The sequence below is a fragment of the Salvelinus fontinalis genome, chromosome 35, assembly GCF_029448725.1.
Source record: "Salvelinus fontinalis isolate EN_2023a chromosome 35, ASM2944872v1, whole genome shotgun sequence".
In the NCBI taxonomy this organism is placed as follows: domain Eukaryota; kingdom Metazoa; phylum Chordata; class Actinopteri; order Salmoniformes; family Salmonidae; genus Salvelinus; species Salvelinus fontinalis.
In genome coordinates this window covers 42,363,874-42,381,753 of record NC_074699.1, presented here as the reverse complement: position 1 = coordinate 42,381,753, position 17,880 = coordinate 42,363,874, and the positions used below count along the sequence as shown (strand labels likewise).

Below are 17,880 nucleotides of genomic sequence, written 5' to 3'. Positions count from 1 at the left end.
ATTCTTCCAATTATGACCATGGCAGAGACATATTACAGACAGACACCTCTAGGGCATTGACCTCCATGGAAGGACTGGCCATCTGGCATTTATTTGCCGATTGGGCCAGTCTAACTTTTTTTCCTGGGTGCCTGTCTACATAGATGTAATATCTGCTCTCTGACCCCTGGACAAGGTGTAGGTTCTACCTAGTCTATATAGATGTAATATCTGCTCCCTGACCCCTGGTCAAGGTGTAGGTTCTACCTAGTCTATATAGATGTAATATCTGCTCTCTGACCCCTGGACAAGGTGTAGGTTCTACCTAGTCTATATAGATGTAATATCTGCTCTCTGACCCCTGGTCAAGGTGTAGGTTCTACCTAGTCTATATAGATGTAATATCTGCTCTCTGACCCTTGGACAAGGTGTAGGTTCTACCTAGTCTATATAGATGTAATATATGCTCTCTGACCCCTGGACAAGGTGTAGGTTCTACCTAGTCTATATAGATGTAATATCTGCTCTCTGACCCCTGGTCAAGGTGTAGGTTCTACTTAGTCTATATAGATGTAATATCTGCTCTCTGACCCCTGGACAAGGTGTAGGTTCTACCTAGTCTATATAGATGTAATATCTGCTCTCTGACCCCTGGACAAGGTGTAGGTTCTACCTAGTCTATATAGATGTAATATCTGCTCTCTGACCCCTGGTCAAGGTGTAGGTTCTACCTAGTCTATATAGATGTAATATCTGCTCTCTGACCCCTGGTCAAGGTCAATACTCTGGTCAATACTCCTCTCCTGTTTCAACAACAAAACAAAAACTACTACAGTCGCTGGGACGAAGAGTGACACTGTTTCCACAAAAGTTCACGAATATAAACACAACATGCAACAATTTCAATGATTTTATTGAGTTACAATTCTTATGAGGAAATCAGTCAATTGAAATAAATTAGGCCCTAATCTATGGATTTCACATGATTGGGCAGGGGCGCAGCCATGGGTGGGCCTAGGAAGGCATAGGCCCACCCACTTGGGAGCCAGGCCCAGCCAATCAGAATTTATTTTTCAACACAAAAGGGCTTTATTACAGACAGAAATACTCCTAAGTTTCATTAGCTGTCCGGGTGGCTGGTTTCAGACGATCCCGCAGTTGAAGAATGAGGGCTGGCGTGGACTAAAACAAGGAGGGACTAAGTAATGCTAATTTCTGTTTTCCGTTGTAATACATTTTTTAAAATGTTTTCCATTGCATGCCCTAATGAATAGGACCCAGGAGTATTATCACCACAGATCTGTTCACAGCTTGATGATGCCTGCCACTATGGCGCTGTAGACCTGGCCAGTCATTGGTGTGTAACTCTGATTTCTCTCCTGTAGGATGTACAGAGGGTCTGTGATGCTGGCCAGGTCGAAACCTTCCTCCACTAACCTCACCTTCATCTGCTTGAAGGTCCCCGTCACCTCCAACGCATTCTGGATGGGGGTGGAGAGACAGAGAGACACAGAAAGAAAGAAAGAAAGAAAGAAAGAAAGAAAGGCGTAGAGAGACATACAGGCTTTTAGCTCAGTGGACTATTCACTATTCATCTCCAGGGATTTGTCTGCCATTGAAATCCTTGGGCGGTCCACCTAAGCGTTTCTTCTGGTCGAAACAGTAAAAATGTATTTTTAAATACCTTTTTGGGATGGAAAAACATTTCAGTATAAACTTAAATGACTAAAATATATTTTTTAATAATATAATCTTTGAGAACCAAAATAAAAGCTAGACAGTCAGGGAGAATAGAACGTTACAAAAACAATGAATTTAGCATTATAGATTAGTTTTATTTTTACATTTAAGCCTTATTTAACGAGGCAAGTCAGTTAAGAACAAATTCTTATTTACAATGAGGGCCTACCCCGGCCAAACCCGGACAACACTGGGCCAATTGTGCGCCCCCCTATGGGACTCCCAATCACGGCCGGATGTGATACAGCCTGGATAGTATAGATTTTGTTTTTTAGGTTTGAACAAAAGAACACAACATTAAACATGGCTAAATGCCTAGAATTGCAGGAAATTAGCTTTAAAACTGCAAAAAAAAACTTGTTTGAGCTCCATTGAGACATGTGTAGAATTGTAGGAAATTTGCTTCAAAACTTAAATATTTCTCTACATCCCCAAGATGGGGGCCTCTAAACTTGTCTCTAAAATGCAGCCACACCGACGGGCTGATCACGCTCCGTGCCACGTCCACCACTTCAGTCCATTTTTGATCCAGATAACCCCCTGATCTCATAACCACAAAAAGAGTCCACGCACTCCGATATGCTCCCACATGGCGCTTTCAACCCGTAGGTTGAAATTTGACATTTTTTGAATCTACTTCAAAATAAATAATAACATGAATTCTCTACAACTAATGATGTAATATAAGGAAGAAAGACTTTTGAATAGTTACCTGGATGCGTATGAAGCGGGGCCGTGCATACGCCGGTAGGTAGCTGGCTACGTGGCTGAACGTTTTGTTGCCATCAAACTGTTCTCCCCCCTTCACCGTGACGGCAGCCATTCCTATCCTCCCCTCGTTGCCTTGGAGACAGAATACAACAATCCCTCATTCCATTTTACATTACATTTTACATTTAAGTCATTTAGCAGACGCTCTTATCCAGAGCGACTTACAAATTGGTGCATTCACCTTATGACATCCAGTGGAACAGCCACTTTACAATAGTGCATCAGATCTTTTAAGGGGGGGGGGGGGGGGGGCAGAAGGATTGCTTTATCCTAGGTATTCCAACAACTAAACAATCAGAACGCATCATACTGTGACACGCAACCCAAACCGGCGGCGCATGCGCCATTGTGCGCTATCGTGCATAAATTCATTTTGTCCCCCTACACCAAACGCGATCACGACAGGCAGGTTAAAATATCAAAACAAACTCTGAACCAATGACATTAATTTGGGGACAGGTCTAAAAACATTAAACATGTATGGCAATTTAGCTAGTTAGTTTGCACTTGCTAGCTAATTTGTCCTATTTAGCTAGCTTGCTGTTGCTAGCTAATTTGTCCTATTTAGCTAGCTTGCTGTTGCTAGCTAATTTGTCCTATTTAGCTAGCTTGCTGTTGCTAGCTAATTTGTCCTGGGATATAAACATTGAGTTGTTATTTTACCTGAAATGCACAAGGTCCTCTACTTCGACAATTAATCCACACATAAAACGGCCAACCGAATCGTTTCTAGTCATCTCTCCTCCTTCCAGGCTTTTTCATCTTGAACTTATATGGTGATCGGCATCTACACTTTCATAATATTACCACGACAACCAGCAAATCAGTTTGTCTTTCAATCACCCACGTGGGTATAACCAATGAGGAGATGGCACGTGGGTACCTGCTTCTATAAACCAATGAGGAGATGGGAGAGGCAGGACTTACAGCACGATCTGCGTCAGAAATAGAAAGGAGTTCTATTTTAGCCCTTGGCATCGCAGACACTGGTTGGCGTGCAGGAGCAATAATTGAAAAACATTGATTTCTACATTTATTTTGCGACGCTCGCGCACGTGACCGGTCTGGTCAACACGTGACACTTTCTGTATTTTAAAGTTCCAGTCCTTGAAAACTTGACATGCAAAACATTTTGGGACTGTATCAACTGTGGACTAATGAAAACAATACCAAGAGAGAGTTTTTTGGGGGGAATTTTCCTTTCACTTTTAACAAGAAGTTAAGTTTCAAATGATGATCATGTGATGAGTGGAACTGTATTTTTTATACCAGCTCGCTTGCTGTGGGAAACATTGTTGTAGTTAATCTTTAGATCACTGGTTACTTTTTAGTGGTGAATGTGAAAAAGATGTTTGCAATGGAAAGCAATAGGTGAACATTTCAATTGGGAAATGCTTATAGTAATGGTTGTGTTTTTCTATTCTTATGATCGGGACCTATTGGTTAATTATGTCAGAGTGAATGGACTGCTTACCCTGTAAAACCCTCTACAGTCTAAGCCCTGTCTAAGCCGGGGGGGGGGGGGGGGGGGGGGGGGTTCTACTAAGCTTCATGGAATTGTTTTAAGAAGGTCATACCGAGGATAATTTCAATACTTGATTTAGAATTTTAAGACCCCTTGAAGTATGAAAGAAAAGATAGAAAAAAACTGATTTGATGTAAAAATGAATTTGTCCTTCCTGCTATTAGCCCATAGAAACACATTGAATAACAAGTTAGTTCTGAAGTGCCTGTTCTAGTGGTCTGACAAACACCGCTCTAGCTCAGTCACCTTTCACTGCAGATGCGGAAGTGCGACATCGGCGGATGTGGTGGATTGAGGCGCCAATGCAAGATATCTCTAGTTTAAACTGACAAGATTATTATTGGGATTATTGTACTACTTCATTTGATTTTAAGGTGAAGGTTAGGGTTCCCTGCTACTTGGATTAAGGTTAGATTTACCTGGTACTTGGATTAAGGTTAGGGTTAGATTTACCTGGTACTTGGATTAAGGTTAGGTTTAGATTTACCTGGTACTTGGATTAGGGTTAGATTTACCTGGTACTTGGATTAAGGTTAGGGTTAGCTTTATCTGGTACTTGGATTAAGGTTAGGGTTAGATTTACCTGGTACTTGGATTAAGGTTAGGGTTAGATTTACCTGGTACTTGGATTAAGGTTAGGGTTAGATTTACCTGGTACTTGGATTAAGGTTAAGGTTAGATTTACCTGGTACTTGGATTAAGGTTAAAGTTAGATTTACCTGGTACTTGGATTAAGGTTAAAGTTAGATTTACCTGGTACTTGGATTAAGGTTAGGGTTAGATTTACCTGGTACTTGGATTAAGGTTAGGGTTAGATTTACCTGGTACTTGGATTAAGGTTAGGGTTAGATTTACCTGGTACTTGGATTAAGGTTAGGGTTAGATTTACCTGGTACCTGAACACCGTAGACATTTGCCTCTTGGACAAAGTCTATCAGGTTGAGGATGTCAGCTACTTCAGTTGTGGCCACATTCTCTCCCTTTCACCTGTAGGGGTCTAAACAACTCAACTAAATATAATATAATATATTCTTTCCCTTCCACCTGTAGGGGTCAATACAACTCAACTAAATATAATATAATATATTCTCTCCCTTCCACCTGTAGAGGTCAATACAACTCAACTAAATATAATATAATATATTCTTTCCCTTCCACCTGTAGGGGTCAAAACAACTCAACTAAATATAATATAATATATTCTTTCCCTTCCACCTGTAGAGGTCAATACAACTCAACTAAATATAATATAATATATTCTCTCCCTTCCACCTGTAGGGGTCAATACAACTCAACTAAATATAATATAATATATTCTTTCCCTTCCACCTGTAGGGGTCAATACAACTCAACTAAATATAATATAATATATTCTCTCCCTTCCACCTGTAGGGGTCAATACAACTAAATATAATATAATATATTCTTTCCCTTCCACCTGTAGGGGTCAATACAACTCAACTAAATATAATATAATATATTCTCTCCCTTCCACCTGTAGGGGTCAAAACAACTCAACTAAATATAATATAATATATTCTCTCCCTTCCACCTGTAGGGGTCAAAACAACTCAACTAAATATAATATAATATATTCTCTCCCTTCCACCTGTAGGGGTCAAAACAACTCAACTAAATATAATAAAATATATTCTCTCCCTTCCACCTGTAGGGGTCAATACAACTAAATATAATATGGTTCCATATATTTGGAAACCCATACTGTAGGTCAGAATACGTACCTGAATGTATCTCCGACTCGGTCCTGAAAGTAAATAAAGTTGTCCCGGCCTATCTTCAGCAGGTCTCCACTGTTAAAGTACAGATCTCCTTTCTGAAACACGTCTCTCAGTCTCTTCTTCTCTGTCTGCTGGCTGTTAGCGTATCCAACAAAAGGAGTGATGTTTGTGATCTTGGACACCAACAGTCCCGTTTCATCTTCAGGAAGACAAACACACACACACACACACACACACCATAATGTATACCCACACCAACAGTCCTGTCTCACCTTCAGGAAGACAAACACACACACACACACACACACACACACACACACACACACACACACCATAATGTATACCCACAACAACAGTCCTGTCTCACCTTCAGGAAGACAAACACAGACACCATAATGTATACCCACACCAACAGTCCTGTCTCACCTTCAGGAAGACACACACACACACCATAATGTATACCCAAACCAACAGTCCTGTCTCGCCTTCAGGAAGACACACACACACACCATAATGTATACCCACACCAACAGTCCTGTCTCACCTTCAGGAAGACACACACACACCATAATGTATACCCACACCAACAGTCCTGTCTCACCTTCAGGAAGACACACACACACACACACCATAATGTATACCCACACCAACAGTCCTGTCTCACCTTCAGGAAGACACACACACACCATAATGTATACCCACACCAACAGTCCTGTCTCACCTTCAGGAAGACAAACACACACACACACACACACACACACCATAATGTATACCCACACCAACAGTCCTGTCTCACCTTCAGGAAGACACACACACACACCATAATGTATACCCACACCAACAGTCCTGTCTCACCTTCATGAAGACAAACACACACACACACACCATAATGTATACCCACACCAACAGTCCTGTCTCACCTTCAGGAAGACACACACACACACCATAATGTATACCCACACCAACAGTCCTGTCTCACCTTCAGGAAGACACACACACACACCATAATGTATACCCACACCAACAGTCCTGTCTCACCTTCAGGAAGACACACACACACACACACCATAATGTATACCCACACCAACAGTCCTGTCTCACCTTCAGGAAGACACACACACACACACACCATAATGTATACCCACACCAACAGTCCTGTCTCACCTTCAGGAAGACAAACACACACACACACACACCATAATGTATACCCACACCAACAGTCCTGTCTCACCTTCAGGAAGACACACACACACACACACACCATAATGTATACCCACACCAACAGTCCTGTCTCACCTTCAGGAAGACACACACACACACACACACACACACACACACACACACACACACACACACACACACACACACACACACACCATAATGTATACCCACACCAACAGTCCTGTCTCACCTTCAGGAAGACACACACACACACACCATAATGTATACCCACACCAACAGTCCTGTCTCACCTTCAGGAAGACAAACACACACACACACACACACACAACATAATGTATACCCACACCAACAGTCCTGTCTCACCTTCAGGAAGACAAACACACACACACACACACACACACACACACACACACACACACACACACACACACACACACACACACACCATAATGTATACCCACACCAACAGTCCTGTCTCACCTTCAGGAAGACAAACACACACACACACACACACACACACACACACACACACACACACACACACACACACACACACACACACACACCATAATGTATACCCACACCAACAGTCCTGTCTCACCTTCAGGAAGACACACACACACCATAATGTATACCCACACCAACAGTCCTGTCTCACCTTCAGGAAGACAAACACACACACACACACACACACACACACCATAATGTATACCCACACCAACAGTCCTGTCTCACCTTCAGGAAGACACACACACACACACACCATAATGTATACCCACACCAACAGTCCTGTCTCACCTTCAGGAAGACAAACACACACACACACACCATAATGTATACCCACACCAACAGTTCTGTCTCACCTTCAGGAAGACAAACACACACACACACACACACACACACACACACACACACCATAATGTATACCCACACCAACAGTCCTGTCTCACCTTCAGGAAGACAAACACACACACACACACCATAATGTATACCCACACCAACAGTCCTGTCTCACCTTCAGGAAGACACACACACCATAATGTATACCCACACCAACAGTCCTGTTTCACCTTCAGGAAGACACACACACACACACACACACACACACACACACACACACACACACACACACACACACACACACACACACACACACACACACACACACACACACACCATAATGTATACCCACACCAACAGTCCTGTCTCACCTTCAGGAAGACAAACACACACAAACACACACACACACACACACACACACACCATAATGTATACCCACACCAACAGTCCTGTCTCACCTTCAGGAAGACAAACAAACACACACACACACACACACACACACCATAATGTATACTCACACCAACAGTCCTGTATCACCTTCAGGAAGACAAACACACACACACACCACAATGTATACCCACACCAACAGTCCTGTCTCACCTTCAGGAAGACACACACACACACACACACACACACCATAATGTATACCCACACCAACAGTCCTGTCTCACCTTCAGGAAGACAAACACACACACACACACACCATAATGTATACCCACACCAACAGTCCTGTCTCACCTTCAGGAAGACAAACACACACCATAATGTATACCCACACCAACAGTCCTGTCTCACCTTCAGGAAGACACACACACACACCATAATGTATACCACACCAACACCCACACATGAATAGCATAATGTACATTGAGATATGTGTGATTTTCAGGTCATTATTGTACACCAGAATGTGTCCACAATAACCTCCCTGGTTAAATAAAGGCCTATACTAACACACCTATGAAAGAGCATCTCACCTTTAGGAGCTTCTACACACAGTCCGGTAGAGTCTCTGATTGGTTCATCTCTCTCTGTGTCGTATTTAATCAGAGCATAAGGAAACAGCTTCTATTAGAGAGACAGGAGAGACACTATGATCAGAACATAGTGAAACAGCTTCTATAAGAGAGACACCATGATCAGAACATAGTGAAACAGCTTCTATAAGAGAGACAGGAGAGACACCATGATCAGAACATAGTGAAACAGCTTCTATAAGAGAGACAGGAGAGACACCATGATCAGAACATAGTGAAACAGCTTCTATAAGAGAGACAGGAGAGACACTATGATCAGAACATAGTGAAACAGCTTCTATAATAGAGACACCATGATCAGAACATAGTGAAACAGCTTCTATAAGAGAGACAGGAGAGACACCATGATCAGAACACAGTGAAACAGCTTCTATAAGACAGACAGGAGAAACACCATGATCAGAACATAGTGAAACAGCTTCTATAAGAGAGACAGGAGAAACACCACTGTGATAAAGACACAGCATTTCAGATGATTTTCGGACCCCATCCCAGGTAAAATGTCCAATGTAAGAAGTACAACCTTGATCAATTTAATACAAATAAAAGTATCTAGCTATCTGTAGATACATGTACTCACTGCGAGTCCGGATAAGAGAGTCTTCTAAATGATTCAAATGTCATGTAAATGTAGAGGGAAGCATGATATCTCAGTAGAGTTGGAGTCAATTCCATTTCAATTCAGTAACTGAAATTAAATGGAATTGTCCCCAACCCTGGTTCTTTTAGGAGTCAGATCTTCAGGCCCCTTAGTCATAAAGTGTCTCAGAGTAGGAGTACTGACCTAGGATCCAGTTTAGCCTTTTAGATCATAATGAATAAGGTTTCGTGAACAGGGGGGAACCTGATCCTAGATCATCACTCAGAGGCATTATGAATCCGGGCCCAGGAGACTGTTCAGGAGTCAGTCCTTACCCGGTGTAGGTAGTTGACTCGTCCGACAGCTCCTATCTTCCCGGTGTAGTTGATCAATCCCACGTTGCCCTCAGTTGAAGCATAGAACTCCCTCACGTAGATGTTCCCAAAGCGGTTCAGGAATTCCCTCCATATCTCTGCTCTCACACCGTTACCAATGGCCAGCCTGACTTTGTGCTCTCTGTCGTTGTCTCTCTGGAACGTTGGGAGAAAACACAAACATTCATCTTTTCAATGTTTTTATATGTTGTATGTCAGTCATGTTATTGTGAAGCCAAAGACAAATATACACATTGGGTGAACAATAAAGATTTTCTAATTAAAATTTTCATTTGAACAGTCATATAGTGCATTACCAATAGAGACAGGAGTCTGTACAGTGATATAGTGTATTACCAATAGAGACAGGAGTCTGTACAGTCATATAGTGCATTACCAATAGAGACAGGAGTCTGTACAGTCATATAGTGTATTATCATTAGAGACAGGAGTCTGTACAGTCATATAGTGTATTACCATTAGAGACAGGAGTCTGTTCAGTCATATAGTGTATTACCATTAGAGACAGGAGTCTGTTCAGTCATATAGTGTATTACCATTAGAGACAGGAGTCTGTTCAGTCATAGAGACAGGATTCTGTACAGTCATGTAGTGTATTACCATGTAGCCTAGTCCATAACTGTCTAAATATAGCCTGTTAGTTTCTTATTTGTCAGAGGAAATAACTCACGGATACTAGAGAAGCTTTAACCAAGTTTAATCTTTCCCAAAGGTTCTGTTCAGCTGAAATCAGACAGCAGAACATTTCTCTCCATCAGTTATATACATCCTACTTAAGACGCTCCCTCTCTCAAACCCTTACAGTTTATGGCTCTACGGGAAGCAAATGAAAAAGGGTAACAGGACCACACTCCTTTATTACTGATTATCTGTCCTCACATCCTGACCTCAATCCCTCCTTCATCTAATCCACAGATGTCCATCTGTCTCCCCTGTTTCACACATTGCTCTCCTCTCATCCCCTCCAACACATTCCGAAGCCCTCTGTCTTTCTTCAGAGAACCATTAACTTCTAACAGAACACCCAGTCTCTTTCACTTCCTATCATTCATTTACTACCTCAACGATCAAAGTTTAGCCCATTCCAACAGTCCTTCCTCTTCAACAATAGTGTCCTAATGTTCATTTGACATAAACTTGGAAATTACTTAAATGTATAAACAATAATAATAAAACATGAATTAAAAAAAACGAACAAATGATTATAAAACATGAATTAAACAAACAAACAAATGAACAAACATTGAATAAACAGTCACCGCGAGGTTTACATATGTAAGAGACTTATGGCCTCTGTACTATGATCACGCCATTTTATTCCCATCTATCATCACATAGCAAAATGCCATTCCAGCTGAATCTGCGGTCTTGTTATATGTCAGATGGAGCGGCTTTGGTTTCTCCACTTTCCTAAGAGAGTGATAGCACAAGACTTGGAAAGCAACAAAAACAAACATAAAACAACAATATTAACAATGTGAGAAGCTATGCATATTCATATATGCATGAAAACCAAAGTCTGAAACCATGACAACTCCCACTCTCTCTTCACCTGACTCTATGCCTCCAAGATAATTTCCTGCTGGGTTCCACAAAAATGAAAGCTCTAAAAAGCTTCCTCATGCTTTCACCCAGTCTTCCCCTTTAGGCCCCAGGTTCCGAGAAGTGTTCCCAAGTCATGTCATTTTCACTTTGTTCCCCTTCTTCTCCATTTCACCTGATAGGCACGTCACCTGATATGCAGGTGTGTATCCCTAATCCACGTTCCATCCTCTTGAGGGAACTCAGCACTGTATCTGCTTTTACATCAATGCCTTCAACATATTGTTCACAGTACAATTACCCCTCTATCCTCTATCATGTGATGCATTAACCCATAACGCAGCTGAACCCCTAACCAACTATGATGTTTACAGTAGTTCCCAGACCCAACCCATCTGTATGTCTTACAGTGGAATCTAGTCTCTCTCTCGCTCTGCTTACTCTGTCATGGTGTCTTCACTATGATGTTTACAGTAGTTCCCAGACCCAACCCATCTGTATGTCTTACAGTGGAATCTAGTCTCTCTCTCGCTCTGCTTCCTCTGTCATGGTGTCTTCACTATGATGTTTACAGTAGTTCCCAGACCCAACACATCTGTATGTCTTACAGTGGAATTTAGTCTCTCTCTCGCTCTGCTTCCTCTGTCATGGTGTCTTCACTCACTCATAATGCAGTTGGACCTCACTTCACGTGAAAACTATGCACCCCCCCAAGGAGAGACATGACGATCTTAACCACTGCAGGTACTGTTCGAAGTAGTGCGTCTCTTAAATCAATGCTGTTCCAACACCCCCCCGCCTGGAGTCTCTTGATGTACACTCAACCTCCAGAATTCAGCCCGGGCCCTTGGTTATATCTTGGTTCCACCTGAGGATATACACACTGTAACACATGGGTTATTTCCTGACAACATCATGTGTGATATTTGAGTAACAGCATCCTCTGTCCCCCCATTGGTCCCCCAGTTACCAGTAACCAATCCATGTGACATGAGTCGTCATTACTGATATCCCAACAATGCTACTAATGTAACCATTGCTACTTCCAACATGGCCCATGTCTATAGTCTCACCATACCCCTCATTTGGCTCAAATTCCAGTTGATCAACTCCACACATATCATCCCTGTTAGAACACACATTTATAAACAACCTTATATTGCCGCTCATAACTCTTCTCATTACAGCCCCCCTTTGTCCCCTTTGTCCCTTGTCAATAGTGGCCTGGTGAAGAAATATCACTATCTCAATGCATTTTCAGTTTAAATAGTTAGCAGGGCGTATACCACCACCCCCCTTTCCTTCACCCGGCACTTATCATTCTAGTGTGTCTTCTTCAGATATCGTTTACAGTTCATTTTCCCAACGGCACATGTAACTTTTGCCCATCACATTTCATGGCCATTGATAATGTCCCGATTTTAATATCCAAGTAGATACTTCTGTTTCCCCCACGTACACGAGTCTCTCACCTGAGCTTGTTCTCTCTCCACGCTCACTCCACACGCGCTCTCAGCACCCCGGGCCTGGTTTTGGTTCAGACTCAGATAGGAGTGGTAAGTCACTGTCTCTCAGCTGGTTTATGGTTCGGACTCAGATAGGATAAGGGTAAAAGTCATTGTCTCTCATAGCACGCCTTCGTCACTTTTTCTTCAGCCGGTTAGGGAGGGTTTTGAGGTTAACACACACTGTCTGTGGTCAAATGATTTCTACCATGCATTGAAACACGATCTGAAATCACCTTCCCCCTACATTAACCTTTCCTTAATACCATCTCTAAGACAAATGTCAAAAAGCATAACATAATGTTACTGTTAAAAAAAACGGTTTCTACATGAGTCCACACTCCCTTATTCTACTGGCGACCTCTAGGAAGAGTTACCAGATCATGAAGATATCAATACATACTTCACAGTCCATTTGAAGTTACTGTCATCTCTTATTAACATATATGTCCCTTTCTGGAAGCAGCCTGAACACAGTACCACTGTATAAGTACCCCAAAGACCAGGACCTCAGGGAACTGGTCATTTACCGCTTTCAAACACGTGATTAATAAAAACATGTTAAATCAACAATAAACCATTTAGAATTAAAACTCTTTATAACTCCCTACAGAAATAATAATAATCTCCTAAAGTAATGGTACAATTTGGATAGAGAATGGTGTTTCTCATGAATTTTATGCTGAAAAGCCTTCTATTTAATTCCTAATGAAGTTGATCATTCTTCATGAGGAATTTTTAATATTCAGGGCTTTCGTCACCATTAAAATGTTTCCTCTCCCTTTCCTTCCCTGTCCTTCGGAAACCATTTAAATTCCTCTTCAAAACATTTCATCCTCCTGCAAACCCATTTTAACTGAATTGAAAAAACTCCTTCCAATAAATCCCAGAACAAGGCGATAGTATCTCTCCACCGAGTCTAACGATTCACTGGTCTCCTTTTCCCCATGATTCTCCATAACCATCATACAATATAAAAATAAATGTAAAGTTCATTTTAGGTTTGGTACCCCAATGCTACTTCCTAATTCCTCGTGTCCCCTCCACCCGTTCGTCCATTCTAGAATCCCATTCCGCAATAAGACGACATCAAATGTAAATGTATTTAAAAAATAAACCACATAAACTGTCTAATTATTTAGACAAACCCTAAGGCCTTCTGCATTTGCAATGAGTGTTCGGTCATATAATTTAAATGTGTTACCTCTAGAATCCATTCCCTTGGCATTTCGCCTAATATATTTAACCCAAAATATCTTATCCTGTTGGAAATTTAGCCAATTTCTCATCGTAGATATTCCTCAATATTTAATCCCTGGCCTTTACTAAACAGTTCGGTATAACGTTATCTCATACGTCTTCATTCACATGTAATTCACCTGTAATCTCTATGTACCACCTATCGATCGAACAGAGACTATACACCGTCAGGTGAAAGTTCCAGTCCTTCTACTTTCCGAAGGATTTGTTGTTGCGCTTTTTAAAAGGGTGCAAACGCTTGCCTGGCATTTTCTCCGAATCTAGCAGGCTCCTTACGCACTTTACACTCCCTTTTCCAATGACCAATAGCTCCACACCCAAAACAGGACTCGGTTTCCCTACGCTTTGATGCTTTTTCGCTACGTTTCTTAGGTTTATCTTGGCCATTGAAACTATATTCAGTGTTTTTCTCTATGGTCCTATTAACCCCTCGCACGTCTGCGAGGTGAGCGGAGTCATATTCCACTCTCAAAACGTAGTCTCGAATTAAATCTACCCCCCGCAATTATCGTTTTGATCACAGGGTTCAACCCCGTCATCAAAGCAGAAGCGCAAATTTGATCAATACACTCCCGTTCCCAGGCCTCCTGTAGTAAAATGCTGGTGTCACACTTTATGGGTTTATCGTTACGCATTTTCCGTTGATAGAATGTTGACATCAAAATGCTGGTATATTGAGCTTTTGATTCTGGTTTTATGTCCTTGTGCCAAGTCATAATTGCCTCCCTGAATTCTTTATTTAATTTGAATTTTCCGACAGCAGGAAAATGTTGTCCAATTTTTTCTAATTTGATAAATTTTTCCCATATTCCAGCTGAATTGGTAGAATGAGCGTGCGCTACTTTTAGTGCCTACATGGCTTTATTAAATTCCGCTATCTCTATATTACAGGGAGAAACGGTCCGTTGGTCGCCATATCACTAGTTATTATTCCCTAAACACTCCCGTCGGTGTTCATGGGTATTTTAGCTTTCTTCATTCCCGTCTATAATACACACCTTCTATTAACTATTTTGTAAGATAGCACTACACACTCAAATATCACTGTTATTGATAACCCACATCATCTCTCATAGGCATAACCCAACCTCTCTCCATATTGATACTGCTACTACACGTAAATCAAACAGTGTTCCAATATCCTATGTTTTCTTTTTCGTTTTTTTAACTCACTATTTTCTAGAACTCTCGTCTTAAAACTCATTGCAACGGGGACTTTTGTCCTTTTTACAGATCTCGCAGGGGACCTATCCTATATGGAACCTACCCTTCACGTATTTTAGCCTTACTCTCGCAGAGAAAAACCTCCACTTGGGACCTATCTTTAAAAGGAACCTACCCTTCACTTATATTAGCCTGGCTCTCGCAGAGGAAAACCTCCACTTGGGACCTATCCTTAAAAGGAACCTACCCTTCACTTATATTAGCCTGGCTCTCGCAGAGGAAAACCTCCACTTGGGACCTATCCTTAAAAGGAACCTACCCTTCACTTATGTTAGCCTGGCTCTCGCAGAGAGAAACCTCCACTTGGGACCTATCCTTATGGAACCTACCCTTCACTTATGTTAGCCTGGATCTCGCAGAGAAAAACCTCCACTTGGGACCTATCCTTAAAAGGAACCTACCCTTCACTTATGTTAGCCTGGTTCTCGCAGAGAAAAAACCTCCACTCGGGACCTGTCCTTATGGAACCTACCCTACACCATATATTTACGACCGGTTGTTTCCAATGGGCCTATAGAATTAAACTCAGGCTTCTCATCTCCCCAATATGTCAAAATGAGTGGTAACAGATGTAGGAACTTGCCTACCTTATTTGTTGTGCCGGCTCCTGTTCCACTGCTCTGGCCTCTTTGGTTTAATTAAAAATCGTGGTGAATCCTGCCGACAACGCCAACTGTTAGGTTCTTATTTGTCAGAGTTAATAACTCACGGACACTAGAGAAGCTTTAACCAAGTTTAATGTTTCCCAAAGGTTCTGTTCAGCTGAAATCAGACAGCAAAATATTTCAGACATCACAGATATTGAGCCAGAAATTGTAGTTTTTCTAGGTGGCTCCCATTTTGGCTGTAGTGTTTCCAAGCGTGTGGATGAGAGCGCGTTCTTTGGTATTTTTCTCCGGTAAAGACAATAAAGATTCTGCGTCTTAAATTTGATTGTTTATTTACGTATTAGGGTACCTAAGGTTTGATTATAAATGTTGTTTGACTTGTTTGGAAAAGTTTATTCGTAACGTTTGGGATTCATTATGTATGTATTTTGATGGAGGGAAACTGGGTGGATTATTGACTGGAGCGCGTCAGCTAAACTGAGTTTTTATGGATATAAAGAAGGACATTATCGAACAAAATGACCATTTGTGATGTAACTGGGACCTTTTGGAGTGCCAACAGAAGAAGATCATCAAAGGTAAGGCATTTATTATATCGCTATTTCAGACTTTCGTGTCGCACCTGCCTGGTTGAAATATGTTTTTCATGGTTTTGTATGCGGGGCACTGTTCTTAGATAATCGCATTGTTCTTTCGCCGTAAAGCCTTTTTGAAATCTGACACAACGGCTGGATTAACAAGAAGTTAAGCTTTATTTTGATATATTACACTTGTGATTTTATGAAAGTTAAATATTTATAATTCTGTAGTTTAAATTTTGCACTCAGCAATTTCAACGGATGTTGTCGAGGCGTTCCGCTAGCGGCACGTCTAGCCGTAACAGGTTTTAAGCCTGTGAGGTAACAGGTATGTGTGTTATTATGCTGCTCAAGGTGAAGGGAAGAACACTGATAGAGATCATTCCTTCACGTGGATAACCTGGGTGTGCCCAACCCACCTCTAAGGCTGGGATTCAAACCGATCACAGTCTTTGGACAATGGTCCACTTAAAGGTTATTTCTGGTTGAGTCTACATATGCAGCATTTTAATGATGTCTCTGCTAACGTGGGAACATTGCCATTAAAAGCAGCATTGTCTCCGACCTGAATGGATTGAATTCGGGACCTAAGTATTGAACCCAACTCTAGTTTGAATAAAACATTTAATTTGATCACGTTCACATTTTCTCAGAACACAAATAAATGGGCCTATTTTAGGATATAAATACAGAGCTTACTTACATATTATGTCAATTGAAATCTTGTCGCACTGCCTCTCCTTAACTTACGTCAATGAGAAAAGGGCCAAACACAGGTATCTCTCAACTGTCAAATCTCTCTCTCCCCCTTCCCTGTCTCCCCCCACTCTCTGTCTCCCCCTCTCTCTGTCTCCCCCTCTCTCCCCCGCCCCTTCCCTCCCTCTCTCTCTCTCTCTCTCTCTCTCTCTCTCTCTCTCTCTCTCTCTCTCTCTCTCTCAGGAAGGGAATGCTCTGACTCAGGAGTTGTTACGGCGACTGACGCGGTCCGGCACCATGTACCTTGTCCCCGCCGACATCGATAGGAAACGCATCATCCGCTTCACCGTGACGTCACAGCTGACCACCTCAGAGGACATCATCAGGGACTGGAACATCATTCGCAAAATGGCCGCCGACCTTCTGGCCGAGGAGGCCGAAAAACAGGCGGTCAGTAAAATGGAGGAGCAGCAGTCTCCAGTCAGAAAAACTGTTGAGAAGCTGTCAGAGACAAACAGTGATTCAGGGAATCACACAACAACAGCAGCAGAGGACTTGGCCAGCCCGACACAGATCAGCCCCAAGACAGGATCCAAAGAGCTAGAGGCCGGCCCGACATAGACCAGCCCCAAGACAGGAACCAGAGAGCTCGGGACCGGCCCAGACCAGCCAGGACCCA

At 42.0% G+C, this 17,880-nt stretch overlaps 1 protein-coding gene and 1 long non-coding RNA gene across 3 annotated transcripts; both read right to left on the bottom strand.

The window, feature by feature from the left end:
- Window positions 1–964: 964 nt before the first annotated feature.
- On the bottom strand, window positions 965–5,014 carry LOC129834912 (long-chain fatty acid transport protein 2-like). The gene is made up of 3 exons (XM_055900285.1): window positions 4,905–5,014; window positions 2,432–2,562; window positions 965–1,460 (listed from the first exon to the last, which is right to left on the bottom strand). The coding sequence occupies exons 2-3, from the start codon at window positions 2,540–2,542 to the stop codon at window positions 1,284–1,286; spliced, it is 288 nt and encodes a 95-aa protein (XP_055756260.1). The 5' UTR covers window positions 2,543–2,562; window positions 4,905–5,014; the 3' UTR covers window positions 965–1,283.
- A 3,739-nt stretch (window positions 5,015–8,753) lies between these two features.
- LOC129834913 (uncharacterized) lies at window positions 8,754–15,065 on the bottom strand. 2 transcript variants are annotated; one of them, XR_008756332.1, is made up of 3 exons: window positions 14,215–14,229; window positions 9,729–9,923; window positions 8,754–8,844 (listed from the first exon to the last, which is right to left on the bottom strand). It is a non-coding gene; the product is annotated as an uncharacterized LOC129834913 (long non-coding RNA). The 2 variants fall into 2 exon arrangements; XR_008756331.1 differs by having other exon boundaries at window positions 9,729–15,065.
- Between the last annotated feature and the right edge of the window lie 2,815 nt (window positions 15,066–17,880).